General features: G+C 40.3%; 1 protein-coding gene across 8 annotated transcripts; it reads right to left on the minus strand.

Moving 5' to 3' along the window:
• Positions 1 to 174: 174 nt before the first annotated feature.
• Positions 175 to 14,900, minus strand: NUDT5 (nudix hydrolase 5). 8 transcript variants are annotated; one of them, XM_069801618.1, is made up of 11 exons: positions 14,782 to 14,900; positions 12,770 to 12,874; positions 10,128 to 10,298; positions 9,288 to 9,395; positions 5,667 to 5,734; positions 4,468 to 4,520; positions 3,659 to 3,766; positions 3,038 to 3,133; positions 1,912 to 2,022; positions 743 to 796; positions 175 to 511 (listed from the first exon to the last, which is right to left on the minus strand). In XM_069801618.1, coding segments are annotated over exons 4-10 (501 nt in total). In that variant the 5' UTR covers positions 9,351 to 9,395; positions 10,128 to 10,298; positions 12,770 to 12,874; positions 14,782 to 14,900; the 3' UTR covers positions 175 to 511; positions 743 to 794. The 8 variants fall into 8 exon arrangements, with proteins under 8 accessions (XP_069657719.1, XP_069657718.1, XP_069657722.1 ...); XM_069801617.1 differs by having other exon boundaries at positions 14,748 to 14,899; XM_069801621.1 differs by lacking the exon at positions 10,128 to 10,298 and having other exon boundaries at positions 9,288 to 9,376.
• Between the last annotated feature and the right edge of the window lie 8 nt (positions 14,901 to 14,908).

Consider the following 14,908-nt stretch of genomic DNA (forward strand, 5'->3'; position numbering starts at 1 on the left):
ACAATTACCTCTAGTTGCTGAAACGATGCTACTTACGGATGAGAGAGAAGTGTGCTCTTCCTGCGGTCTTACTTGATTTGAAGAGATGGAGTTACAACACCAACTACAGGCACTTCAACATCTTCCTTGTACTGAAACATAAGTGCAGTGATGAACAGAGCAAGAAACGAGCCATTCTGAAAATCAAACAGCATTTTTATTATGATTATTCTGTCGAGGCTTGATAGACTGAGCAGTTAGAATTGTCAGTTACATAATTCAAGATAAAAATATCAGAATCATTCCTACAAATACTTTTGTTTGCTCTACAAGTAAAGCAAAGGACCTTTAGTACAAGAAGAGTTACACTTGTAAGCCATCTGAATTGGGCAGTTTTCAACTAAATTTCTCATCGTCTAGTTTTAGAACTTCATAAAAGGAACTTGGAGCGGTTTTTCTGCTGCACGCTTCAGGGCCAATGCGTAAGTATAAACCCTGGCATCCACTGCAATATGTTCTTCTGCTATGAGTTCTGGAAGGAAAAAAAAAAAATTAAGTCCTTTACCAAAACAAAGCTGTATAGCACTCCAGACATGAATTCTTAATGCTGTCACTAACTCTGTTACCTGGCCAAATCTCTCTCAGGTTTTTGTTTAAGATACAGTATTCTAGGATGAGAAATGCCATGAGGAGCTATGAGAAGAGAAGCTAAGGGTTTCTTGAGGTTCCCATTAGTGCATTTAATGCGTCAGAAAGCTCTTACCATCAATTCTTTGCAGTAGGTCATTCTTTGGAAGTGAAATCACTTCCACAAATTCTAGGAGAGAAGAAAAATATTTTATGCACCTTTAAATTAGTGAACAGCTGAGGAAGTCTACCTCAGTGTCCTGTATCATGTAAGTCAGAAGGGGAAGCAAACTAACTAGCTTAATGCCATGCAGAAGCTGTGAGCCTTCAAGTATCACAAAAAAGCAGATTACATGGGGGAAGGCAGCAACCGGAGTCATTAAAAAACAGGTTTGGCAGAAAGAAACTGGGAAAAACAGCGTTGCTGACAGCTGTGGAGGATAAGAATCCTTCTAAAAGGAGACCACCTCCCCTCTGAGAATGGAAAATACACTGTTGAAGGGGACTTTTGTTTGGCTTATACTGGTACAGTAATGGATTGTGGATATGTTTGAAGACCAAAACAGCACAAAGGGTTTGTTCTTGATGAATTTGTGTTGGCTTACACCTTCCCTGTCTATCTGAATTAGTTGTCTTTCTGGCTTGACCTACTGCTGTTGTGGATTCAGTAATCTGTATTTCCTGAGATACTGGTGCTGTAGGTGCAATACTTGACAATAATTGACGCAGTAATGCCCCACAGGAATTTTCATGTCTAGGCCAAAGTCAGTCTCATGCATGTTTCATTAGGGTCAGGAGATTAACCAAGCCCAAATAAAAAACAGGTTTAACTGACATTTTCCAAGTAAAACTTGCCATACGAAGATCATGCTTGACCTTACTGTCAAAAGGAGCAGTTACATAACGTACCTCCATCATCTGCAAGTAAAAAAATAAAGAGTTTTGAAATACACTAGAGTTTACAACTGAAAAGCATTTTGATAGCTGACTGATTGTGAGTGACACTAGTCACTTCCAGGGTCAAGCCACAACTAAGAGGAGTATCTAGGTTCACTAGTGCTTATGGCCCTCACTGAAGTTTGGCACACGAATTTCTCATTCTGGGTGTGCCAACACCTGACACTTAACAGCTAGGCCTCCCCGCTGAATTTAGCAAAGAAACATGGCTCTGCTCATCTAGACTGCAGGATATGATTTCAAGGATGTACAGCATCTAAATCAGCTGGGACAGAAGAGATGCTGTGGTAGGGATAGTTCTTTTAAGCTCATTCTTTTGTTATCTTAGAATTTTCAAATAAATGGTACAAAACTCACCAAGTTTTTGCTTAGGTCTTGTATTCTCAGCCTCATCTCCATTAATGGTGACACTCACAATGTGTGTCGTACTGTTTGACAAACCCGGGTCCAAGCAGAGAGCTGCCAACAAGCACACATAGAGGTTAATTTTTCAAAAGCAGAAGTCTGGTAACTCGATGTTTTAACAAAAGCTTTCACAGAAATATACGCGATACAATAGAAGAACATATATTTGGCATACGTTCATGCTGGAAGAGTTGTGAAAAGTTTGTTATCACATGTTCTTAAAAAAAGTAACGTTTCTGTAACTCTCGGCTCTTCTACAGATTCCTTGTAAGACTTGATTTCAGCAGTTAGGTTTACTTTCCATTCCACAGACTGAAGATGAAACTGTAATTCCCTTATAGACCTCTTCAGCCTATTAGAGTCTAATTTTGCTATCACCTGTCTCCATCTCTCTCAGTCCCCAGCACGCAGCTGTACCCCACAATCAAGAGCCAAGTCTCAACTGTAATGACGTTTACTTGAAATCATATGTAAGCTGCCTCACCTTTCTACCTACCTTCTCAAGTTTTACTTATGGTCCTCGTTTTGCCTTTGTTTTGTTTTATGTAGGAAGCATTGGATTGGTAACAATCATGTTCCAAAAGCTCTCTGGATTTACTCCAAGTATTCTCTCCTTTTTTTCTTTCCGGTTGGAGAACCTGAGTACTGTCACCTCCCCACAGCTGACATGAGGGTGACCTCCACTCAGACTGCATCATGCAGCTATTTTTTCTCCCTAAGTTCATGGATATTGTTCACATTAAGTCCAGCAATTTAGACTTTTATACTAAAATGCCAGATCACAGCTTGAATAATTGGGTTTTGTATAAAGGATCCTAATTAATAGCAAAGTTGTCCCCTATAGACATCAAACTTTTACTTTAGTCCTGTATGTTTAACAGAAGTTCAGCAACTGATTCATCAAGGACCAAAGTCTCAATGGTACAGCCATGGGATACTACTCTGCTAATCTGTGTAAACCTTTCTGCGCAGATTTTTCCCTTGGTTTAGAGCATTTTAGACATTTAGAGTACCCGTCAAAGACAGAATTAGCTTTGGGTGGGAAAATAAAAAAAAAAAAAGCACAGACCTGGAGTACATTCAATGACTTCCCCCTTGTACCCAGTTTCTTCCTCCAATTCTCGCAATGCAGCGCTTTCTGCAGTCTCATTTTCCTCAATGAGGCCTGTGAAATAAGTAATACCAAGATCAATTAAAAAGCTCGCACTTAACCACAATACCCATCCCAAGATCTAATCCAGCTTTACGGAAGAGGTGAAACATCCTCATGACCCTGTTTTTACAGAGAGATAAACTGAAGCGTTAGTAAGGATTCCAGTTCCTGGATTCATCATGCTGCTGCCCACATCTTCAACTGATTATCTACAGAAGCATGCTACCTTCCCAGGAAATGGCATTAATATTCTCATGAGGGAAAAAAGCCAAATCCTTTCACTCTTAGAGAAAGGAGGAATGGAGGGAAATGCAATATTCTACTACCAGACTACTGTGCAAAATGTCTCCATTCTGCTAAAATGAACTCATTTTGTATTCTTCATTATCAAATATTCCTATTTCTGAATAGTACACTGAGCTAGAGTCACCACAGTTTTCTGGTTAGAGCTACTTCATTAAGACTGACACTGAAGCACATCTGAACACACTTAAATGTCAGCTTTATGTGACTCATCTTAATGTTTCAGTCACTTACCTGCAGGAAATTCCAAGCAATAGCTGTTAATTGGGGGCCTGAACTGTTTCACTAGGACAATACAGTCGTAGTGGAGAGTTCTCTGTAGTACCGCTATCACTGCAACACCTACAAATAGCAACAGAAGATACAGGTACATAGAATTTGAGTATAGCGCAAAGTGAGTATTTAGTGCTAGATCTGGAAAAGAACCCAAGCACTGTTACTCTGAGCGTTAAACATTTAGATGCCTGCTCCAGAATCCCAAACAATGAATTTAAGCTCCTTATATCATGTGTGGTGAGAGATAAAGCACAAAATAGGATCTTCAAAGTACCCCAGTAAATGACAGGCACATATACCAAGCAAGACCGAGCCTCAGCCCACCAGTATCTAGGGAAGGGCTCTCTTTCCTGCAGAGACTGTTTGGAAGCCATTGTATGGAACCCCCTCCTACACTCCTTTCATGGATAAATCATGTTCCCCTTCTTTTGCCTCAAGAGAACCATATCCCTAGCCCCTACCAGAAGACCCAATTCACCAGTCTGTGAGCCACTCTGTATCAGGGCATCCATCATGTCTTTGAAATTGCTCCATTGTTCTAAAGTGAATACAATGATCTTTGGAAAACACTCCTACCAGTAAGGTTCTGATTCTTCAGCACTTAAGGTAGCATTTCATTAACTCAGGGGTATCGCAAGCTCTGCTGAGCTATTTGTTCCACACCCTCATTCAATCAGAAACAGATCGGCTTTAAGTCTGCACTGGGAGTTTATCAGAAGAACTTTCACAGGAAAAAATGCAAACAAAAAAAGTCACCAGTGTCTTACCATCAGCTGAAACACCCTTTTTGTTGCCAGTACGCTTTACAGTTTCCCAAGTTCTATTTAACACAGAGAAAAGAACAAATGAATACGTAAGTCATCTTCTACCCTTGGTACTTTCATTTAAAAGCAAAATATACCATCACAGAGTGAGGCCCCATAAGAAAGCAGCTGGCCTTAGGCAGGCCCTGTCATATACTGGCACTATAAAATGTCTGTTGTATAATTTTGTTTTGCCTACTTAAAGGAGGGAGAGGAGAAATAGTTAATTAATGATTGTTTAAGATCACTAAAAATAAGTGGAAGACTTAAATGATTGTCACGGAACAGACAAGTCTTATAAAAGTGATTCTGGAAAAGTGCAACATAAAGCAATTTATACATAAAACATGTCAGATTTTGAAAGACAGTTTTGTAAAAAGACCACATGCATTCTATCTTTCATCTTGCTTTTGCATAAGGTTTACAGTGTAAGTTACTGTGAACTCTCAGCTCAGTTACTTGAGCACACAAGGAGTACATACACAGGAAGACCAAAGCTTCGCTCTCAAAATAAGCAATGAGATGAGTAAAAACCAAAAATCTACCAGCAATAAAAATCCTTTCACAAAAGCTCCAATCTTTGCTAATTTTTAAAAGGATACTTTGCTGATGAATTGGGAAGCGCTAGAGAAAGCAATCAGTACAGAATCTAACATAAGGGGAAAGAAGTAAAGCCATGTTGTCGCATCTAGATAAATACAGCAAAACTAAAGCATACAAAAGAATTGGACAGGCGTGATAATATACAAGAGGACAGGAATTTGTCAGTAGGATGCACAATGCAGCACCACCAGCAAGGAAAAAGGAGCCCTTAATGAAGAACCAGAAAAGCTATGAGACGAACTCTCTGATCATCACAGTCTAGTTGCATAGCTAGAACTTGCTTTTCTGCATAGTGTCTTTACAAGGAACTGGAAAAGCAAGGTAATTCAGGGTCCAGTGTACCCAAAAGGATTTAGGAGCCAAATTCAATCCCACATGCTAGCACATCTGCTAGAGTAAGATTTTTTTTCTCTGAACAGTACGAACTATAAAGAAATTGCACAATGAATAGATCTCATCTTGTGCTGAGTAATAGGTTTGTAATGCTCATATTCTCTAGCCTGGAGCTAGTCCATACAATTGGGAACATTACAGGAATCTGAAATGCCAGAGACAATTACCTGGTTTTACCAAAGGGATCAGTATAAGTTGTTTCTTCAAGCTTCAACCATTTTCTTTCTACAATTACCTAAAATAAAGAATTATTTGTTAGATACATTATAAGATTAATCCCAAAGATACGTGGGGGCCAAGGGGACAAGCAACACAACTATTTTTGGATTCTTTTGCAGACAAAATCTCAGCATCAGAATACATGCAGGAACAGGCAACAACATTCCTGTAGCTAATATTGAAAAAAAAATTTACTCCAAGTTCTTGAATAGGAATAGAAAATAATCCCAGTAACTTTTCTTAATGTGACTTTTATAACCAAGTTTCAATTAATTCAGTGGGATTTTATGTACTGGAAAGTCCACATCTTTTTAGAAGAATTTTGCAAAGGTCACATTTCAGCTGAAAAAGGGTCACTGGTCTGCACAGACTTCAGCTACGCCAGTGATCACGAGTGCCCACTTATCAGAGCATGGCCTAATAGCTAAGCATGCAAGACTGAAAACAAAACTTTGGAAACTTTTCTTGCCATGATCTCAGACTGTGGCCTTGTGTAACAGCGGCTTTCTGTAACTGCGAGCAGTGATACATACCTGCCCTTTTAGGATTTCTGAGAGCTGCTGATGCTGCTTGGCATTAACATTATTACAAAATGTCTTTTCTGAGCTAAATGAGTTTACTTGCCCTGGGATGTTTCCTCACCTTTTATGTAATTCCTTCAAAAAGGGAAAAATCCCTAGGTATTAGCGCAGCAGTTTACTTCTTTTAATATAACTTGCATTTTAAGCTTTGCTAAAGGTATAGGCAGACAGAAAGCTTGTCTCCAGAATTTTCTATCAAGTTGGCCATAGGTCTGACCACAGAAATCAAAAGTAATCAGTAAGATGAACAAATCACTTCCTATTGTCTAAAGCGACACACTGCTGACAGCAACAGAGCAAGCATAAGCAAGGGGAAAAGAGGATCTGGGGAAAAAAGCACAACATTAAATTGTAGCAGAGGATGAAGTCCAAGAGGTCATTCATGTGGTTGGCACACTACAATCCTCTAGTGCAGGACAAGGAGCAAATAGGGCCTGTGTGGCCATATAGATCTTGAACTTAAAAGTGAGAGATTCACCAACTAAAAAAAAAGAATATAGAGAAATGAAATGCAGTATATGATGCAGCTATAAGTAGAGTACAAAAGCACAGTACAGCATCAGCTGGAGGCAGAAGGCACATCAGAAGTGATTCAGGTATCCAGTAAATTGCAACTGAGCTGGATGAACTCACATAATTCTTAAAATGTGTTCTTCATAACAATTATTTTGATAGACAATTGAAATAACAATAGCATTCCTATGGTTGTAACTGTGGCAACACATATTTTACATGTAGGAGTTCTAGCATTTATTTCGGGAAGTGTAATATTTCCACGTAACAGGAATTGGAAAAGGAGAGCTACACGTTCTCAAAAGGACTTTCTAATGGCTTTGTGGTCACAAAAACAGCAGGAAAGGAAAAGATGAAGTATATCATACTCATTACAGGTAAAAGTAGTAATTTGGTTTGGAAGCATTCAGGTATATTTTAAATAACTTTGTTTTCACTCTTAAATCACTGCAGAACTAGAGTACAGGAAGATCCAGAAAAGAAATAGATTAAAATCATGTTCCATTGGTTGTCTGAGGAGAGGAATATATATACTTCAGTTAAGCAAACACAGCCAAATGTTTTGTGTTAATGAATTTTTTTAAACATTGCAGAGAACACAAAGAACTAGATTATTGATCATAGTCCCACATTGCTGCAGCATTCAACAGAACTGGCAGATCATTACCCCTGTCACCAAGTTATTGTTTGTGAAGCAGAGAGGGGAAAATAGCTGAAATCAGAACCACATCACTGTCATAGGTTTTACATGTACAAAACAAACAACGTCAAACAAAGTGTCTTATTTTTAATCAGGTATTCTTAAGTACAGCTTTTGGCCTCCACTGTCATGAAGCAATAATTTAAAAGTACTATAGGACATGTAGCATAAATATTTACAATGGAACTGGTTCCACAATCCTCTAAAGTTAGGTGAAACCCTTGCTGCTAACAGCCTACAGGGTGAGAAAACTAAAAGTTGCCAGGTTTCCCTAGAAGAAAGAGAGAATTTGTCACCCGCCTTGTCAGGTGCGCAATTAAAACCTGCGGAAGCTGGCCCAGAAGCATAACTTCTGCTTTGCTAAATCCCCTATTTAGGGCTGAAGGACACTTTGCAGGATGTGTTGCACTTACTGTACTCAGTTTTAGAATGAGTTATTTTTATTGCTTTATTTCTATTTCTTTATCTATTAATCTGATGGGCAAGTAACATCTGCTTTTGCTTGCAGCAGCCTGACTGTGGGAACCTAGAAACACGAAGAAGGAAATAAGATCAGCCGCCACTTTCATGGAAGAAGATATTCCAACATCAGATCACGTAGTTACTGAAGAGTTACAGAACCACTTTTAATATAAAGGCCACTGGCAGAGGCACGGTAAATACTCTCCTGTATTAATCCCATAAAATGACTGAAAAAACTAAATAGCTTAAAATATGTAAGATCTAATTACAAACTTCCAATGACACCAACGAGTACAATATTCCAAAGGAGAAGAACTAAGAGGCATTATGAAAAAAAAAAAAAAAAAGAGGATAAAATGAAAATGTTACCTGCAAAAACACAGGTCTTAATAGAAAACCCAAAAAGCTTACAAAAATGAAACCCGTTATGCTTGAGAAATATTCATATTAAAAAAACCAACCAAGGGGAAGAGCCATAAATATATCTCAGCAATGTGAGTCTCTTCTTTCCTGAAAAAGTTTTGTACCTTAAAACCTAAAGAAATTACAAGACTGTGTTCATTGCAAGAAAGGAGCGCTGGATAAAAGAAACTACATTTGTTTTCTAACAACAGTGTAAAGCTGTTGCCAAATCTGCCTTTAACACCAAAGATTAACTTTTAAGAATTCACTTAGAAGAGAACAGAAACAAATAACAGGCAGTTTAAATTAGGGTGAAAGTGCTCCTAATAAGCACCCAGAAATACCTCCAAATTCCTTCCTCAGGACCTGATATTTTCTGATTCTGTGAAGATGTGAGCCCAGAATTTTTGAAAAAATCTTACTACCCCCTCACTAATGTCTTTAGAACAGCAAATACCTAAATTCAAACCCTTTCAGAAAGCATCAAAGAAGGTACAATCCTAAATGTTAAGGCAACTCTTAGTGGTTCATCATCTTAAAGGGACAGAAAACAAGGCTGAGTTTCACGTATAGTCTTCTCAGAGGTATCATCAGCATTATTTCTCAACATTGAAAACAGCCTGAACAGACAATACAAGAAACAGCTGCAAAATAAAAAAAAAAAAAAAAGAGGAAGCTTAAAATAATGCAACATTGTCAATTTCTCTCTCCCCATTGATAATTTGTATGATTATTTCAACAAAGAGAAATGCCGCCTGTCTGACCATCAGGAAGTGTTTTGTCTATTGAACAGATTTTACAAACATACAGCATCTATAGCTTTTCTTACTCTACACTTACAAACATTCTGATCAGTCTCAGATAATTGTTATTTAACAACAAGACATGTGTCAAAATCAAGCATATTATACCTCTTCTTTAAGGACGAACTGTCTAGCAGTTTTTGGAACTTCTGTGGATGTCTCAGCTGCCATTTTCAGGATGTCAGGCTTTTCCCCTCCTGTGCAAAGTCCAGATTACTATGAAATAAAGTCAATATTTGCCTTCAGAGTAAAGTTAAAAGGTTCGTTTCTGCATTCTACATTAACAAATAAAACTTGCTGGAGAAAGTTAGGGACATGTGATGGCAAGTGCAATTCACATTTTCAGCTCCACCTGATGGTTTCAGAGTCAAATAATTCAAAGGAGAAGTGGGAGTTTGGGTCAAATCCCTGACTTACATAGTCGTAATAGTCCTATCAGCTGCTGAGTAGCGATGCTGGCTAAAGCCACCCTCAACTATTCAAAGGTCAGACACAGACAGAGACAAAATTGATCCATTTCAGTCAAATTGTTTCATTCTGATCTGGATGAAGTGCTGTCAACACAGCATTACCACAACAGGACTAAGCACTTCACTGTGAAAGTGGAAAAGGAAACTTATACCAAGAGGACTTCAGTGGTAAAAATTGTCTGCTATTGAGAAAGAATCAGAACTAGAACCTATTTCCACCTTACACACATCACAAATAAACATGTAAATGACTCAATCCTTACCCCCAAAAACAAGGTCAAAAAGTCACCATGTGTTGCAAGTCTAGGTGGCACATGGAGTTAGCGTGACCAAAGCACGTCAGTCTTACTGGGAATGGTGTAGCTAACACAATGCCAAAGGCAGTTGAATACATGCCCAAAGCAAGACTCTGCACCTGCAGCTCAGTGCCTCAGCCTGCATCCTAACGCTCCGTAGGAAGATAAGACTGTCCACTCACTCTCTCAATCCAGTTCTAGATGAAAGGTACACCAGGCAGCAGAAAAATACGATGCATTAGAGATTCACCATTAGTCCCCTGTCTCACTGTGGAGCTATGGGCCACTTTTCAGCACAGAAACTCTTATTCCAAGGAAGCTCATCTCTGATACTAAGTTGTAGTACTGAAGTCCTGAGCATCAGCATGAATCATAAGCAAAAAGACAGTGCAAAGAAGCAAACCAGTTTAAACACCAGGAGAGATGAGATAATCATAAAGATCTCTATCACTCTTAGCGTTGATGGTCATAAGCTTTCCATAAAGTTAACAGGAATCTTCCCGTTGACTTCAGCTACGGTTTAATAAGGCTCTGTGGGGTCTCTAGCATTGAAGAGTACCTGGAGTGATCACTATCTCTGTCACACCCAATTTTAGCACTCTTATTTTTTACTTTATCCTTTTATGATAACATCTACTGCACATTTCTGAAACATTTAAAAGCATGGAGCAACAATCAGCTTTCTTGCATATTAGATTTGCATTTAGTTCCACAAAGAAGTTACAAGGAATAGGTAGTACAAAATATTTCTGGTTATCAGCAGGATTATAACTAACGTACATAAATCCATTTCCTCAGTATGTACACAGGGCAGGCTCCTCCTTAAGTCTTAAGACAGTCATGTTGCATGAAGTAGGTCGTACTAGTCAAACGTTCAAATTGTTTTTAAGTAATCTAAGTCCTGAAAAGGAAACCTGACCTATTAAACCCAATTCTGTTCTTTCATAAATACGTTCTATAATCCTTTCTCAAAGCAATGAAGCTCCATCTTAAAACTATGTAGGTTTACTATCTGCCTTACTATTTGCATGAAAAACTGTTCTAGAACCTCACTCGCTTATCTTCCAACTTCTATCTCACGTTAGTTCAATTAGCTGTTACCCATTTGTTCTTGAGCCAGCAATGTCTCAAACTCTCTTCACTTAGGATTTAAGAGCTGTAGCTGGATAATGGCCATCGTCTCTTGCTGTGACTCCAAAATACAAGATCAAGCTTTCCACCAACTTATGCAAAAGAAGCACAGCTCAGCATAGCAGTTCCAAGAGGTTCCTGGTCATCCAGAAGAAACAATCAAAGGAGGCTCTGAGTGATGCCCTGTCGTGGTTTAACCCCAGCCAGCAACTAAGCACCACGCAGCCACTCGCTCACTCCCCCCCCACCCAGTGGGATAGGGGAGAGAATCGGAAGGAAAAAGGTTAAAACTCGTGGGTTGAGATAAGAACAGTTTAATAGCACAGAAAGGAAGAAACTAGTAATGATAATAATAACAATAATAAAATTACAATAATAATAATAGAAGGATTGGAATATACAAAACAAGTGATGCACAATGCAACTGCTCACCACTCACTGACCGATGCCCAGTCAGTTCCCGAGCAGTGATCACCCCAGGCCAACTCCCCCCAGTTTATATACTGGGCATGATGTTACATGGTATGGAATATCCCTTTGGCCAGTTGGGGTCAGCTGTCCTGGCTGTGTCCCCTCCTAGCTTCCTGTACCCCTCCAGCCTTCTCGCTGGCAGGGCAGTACGAAAAGCTGAAAAATCCTTGACCTAGTCTAAACACTACTTAGCAACAACTAAAAACATCAGTGTGTTATCAATGTTCTTCTCACACTGAATCCAAGACAAAGCACTATACCAGCTACTAGAAAGAAGATTAACTCTATCCCAGCTGAATAAAAATACAAAAACCTCATACACCTAGCTACAACAAATTCACCTCCTATGTTTGGAAAGAATTATAGCCTTTTTGTTGGCAATGTAAACATATCAAGAGAGTATATAGTGAAACATACCATAGAATCACAGAACGGTTTGGGTTGGAAGAGACCTTAAAGAGTAGCTAGTTCCAACACCCCTGCCATGGGCAGGGACACCTTCCACCAGACCAGGTTGCTCAAAGCCCCATCCAACCTGGCCCTGAACACTTCCAGGGATGGGGCATCCACAGCTTCTCTGGGCAACCTGTGCCAGTGCCTCACCACCCTCACAGTAAAGAACTTCTTCCTTACATCTAATCTAAATCTACCCTCTTTCAGTTTAAAGCCATTGCCCCTCTACCACTACACGCCCTTGTAAAAAGTCCCTCTCCAGCTTTCTTGTAGCCCCCCCCCCCTTTAAGTACTGGAAGGCTGCTAGAAGGTCTCCCTGGAGCCTTCTCTTCTCCAGACTGAAAAATCTGAACGACCAGACTGGACGACCCCAGCTCTCAGCCTGTCCTCATAGGAGAGGTGCTCCAGTCCTCTGATCATCTTCATGTCCCTCCTCTGGACTCACTCCAACAGGTCCATGTCCTTCTTATGTTGGTGGCCCCAGAGCTGAATGCAGTACTGCAGGTGGGGTCTCACGAGAGCAGAGTAGAGGGGGCGAATCACCTCCCTCAAGGTGATATCCTTGTTAAAGTTTTTCTTTGATAGGACTGAATAAGTCTTCCTCTTTTAGTCTCCCCTCACAGGAAATCCTGTTCCATTGATCATACTAATCCTTCTACATAAGTTTGCAAGCATCAGTGTATCTTTCTCAAATGTGGATTACCACATTTGTACACTAAATCCCACAAGCAGCTATAGTAATGGTTTGTACAACAGTATTAATACTTACCTGTATCAGTTACAAATACACAGGAGAACCTCCTCTCATGGCAGAAGCTGTTTTCAACACAGCTTGCCCTCTTCTGCAGCAGACAGATTCAAGGGTGGCTTGGAACTTAAAATAACAAAAAAATATACAGCTTCAGTGGTTTGAATTATCACTAAAATCTAAGATAGGTGAAAACAAGAGAGAGGAAGACTCATCAATCTCAGCTTCTGTAGTTTTGATCTCCTCCACAAGTGGGTGCAATAACTCTATGTACGAGTGACATTTTAAAAAGTTCCACCAAAAAAAGTAATTTTTTCATCTAATGCATCTGACTGTATAGAAGTGAGAATTTCTGCATTAGAAAGCTGAAATACCATTTGGTTAAATATAGGCTGCAATTCTGCCATCTCACATCAGTCATACTGTCAAGGGTGGCAACACCTTTTGTTCATAAACAAAATCAGCTGCAACTGAAAGTTAAACTTAACACTACAATGTTAGGTTTCTAAAGCCATATATTGGGTTTCAGAATAGACCTTATCTTGCAGCCCTCAGACAGAAAGGTTCTTCTATCTCATAAAATTACCACTGCATTATTTGAGTTAAAAATGCAACACAGCTTGCACAGTAGCCTGGGAACCTGACTACCTGACTTAGGATTACATGAACTCTATGAATATAAATTTTTAATAGTTATCAGTGCAATCTTAAGAATATGGCAATGTGTCCACATTTATCAGCCTTCTTAGCAGAAATCAACAGCACTTGAACTACTAATTATGGAAAAAAAAAAGTTTGGCCCACTTCTACCTTCTCTGATGATTTTTGTGGCTAGTATTACAGGGTACTGCTGGCAAATTATGCTACTTGTTCCATTTATTTCATGTGGGGGTCAAACTCAGCCCTGAAAAAGGCATACCATTTATAAAACATGTAACTTTATTCCCACTGCTTAATCCCTTATTGAGTAGCTTCCTTTCAAGGCAACGCCCAACCATTCCACAGTTTCCAAATTGTCCTTCCCAGTAATTAAAATCTTAAGCTAACTGAGGCCTGTGAATCAGCTCAGAGAGTAGCCAGGCTATCAGGGCTTTACATTAACCTACCCAAGTCACGACAGATGGATTAGCATTTCTAAATCACTTTTCAAAAGATATACTCTAATCCAAACTACACATCCCAGCTGAGAGCAACCAGATTTAATGGAAGCTCAGCAATGGTGTCCTAAGGCAAGCTCAAGATAAAACAAAATACAGGGTTTCTTATAAAGAATGCGTAAAAGGGGCACTGGCAGTGTTTTACGCACGATTTAACCAACAGCACGCTGAGATAAGTGTGCTGAAGATAAATATCGCTAAAAGCTCCTAAGTCACTTCAAACTTGTTACTATCAGTCAGTGCACTTGCATTTCCGCAATACGATTCTAGCAGCAAAATCAATTAATTAGCAGAAGTTGATGGAAGAGAGGGAAAAAGTTGCATTTTTGTCACGGTATCTAGCAGCGTGGACGACCCGCTCAGCACCAGATGAAACACGGAAAAATAACTGGTTCTCGCCCTGCAGGACAGACAACAACAGCAACAATAAACTTGCACAAGCAGAAGAGGTTTAGCAGCATCTCCGTATCGTTATCGACCTTCCAGACAACTGACGTGTGAGGGGGCCTGGGCAGACAGCCTCAAATGGCAGAAGCGAGAGCCTGTGAGGAAAGCGTCAGATGGAAACCGCTCGGCCCTCCACGCAGGGGAGACGACGGCAGAACCACGGGGCTGAAGAAGAACACGTTATTACTTGCGAATTATTAAGTTATTAAAACGAAACGCAGCCCCGCTGGAGGCGAGGAGGCTCCGTCGCCTCAGAGCTCCGCTATAACGCTGGAGAGACGAAACCTTACGGGAGCACATGCAAAGCCAGAAAGCAAAGCCTGCTAGGCGGGGCGGGGGGGAATAAAAAACACCCGCCGCTTCCCTCAGGCCACCCGTGTTTTCAACGTAACCGCCTGGAAACCCCGCGCTGGGGCCACGCACACGTACGGAGGCCTGGAGAACGGCCCGGCAGCTGAGGGGAGACGCGGACCGGGACCGGGACCGGGACCGGGACCGGGCAGGGCAGGGCGGCGGCCAAGCTGAGGTGAGGCGAGGTGAGGTGAGGCAGCAGCCC

The sequence above is a fragment of the Haliaeetus albicilla genome, chromosome 14 (genome assembly GCF_947461875.1).
Source record: "Haliaeetus albicilla chromosome 14, bHalAlb1.1, whole genome shotgun sequence".
Classification (NCBI taxonomy): Eukaryota; Metazoa; Chordata; class Aves; order Accipitriformes; family Accipitridae; genus Haliaeetus; species Haliaeetus albicilla.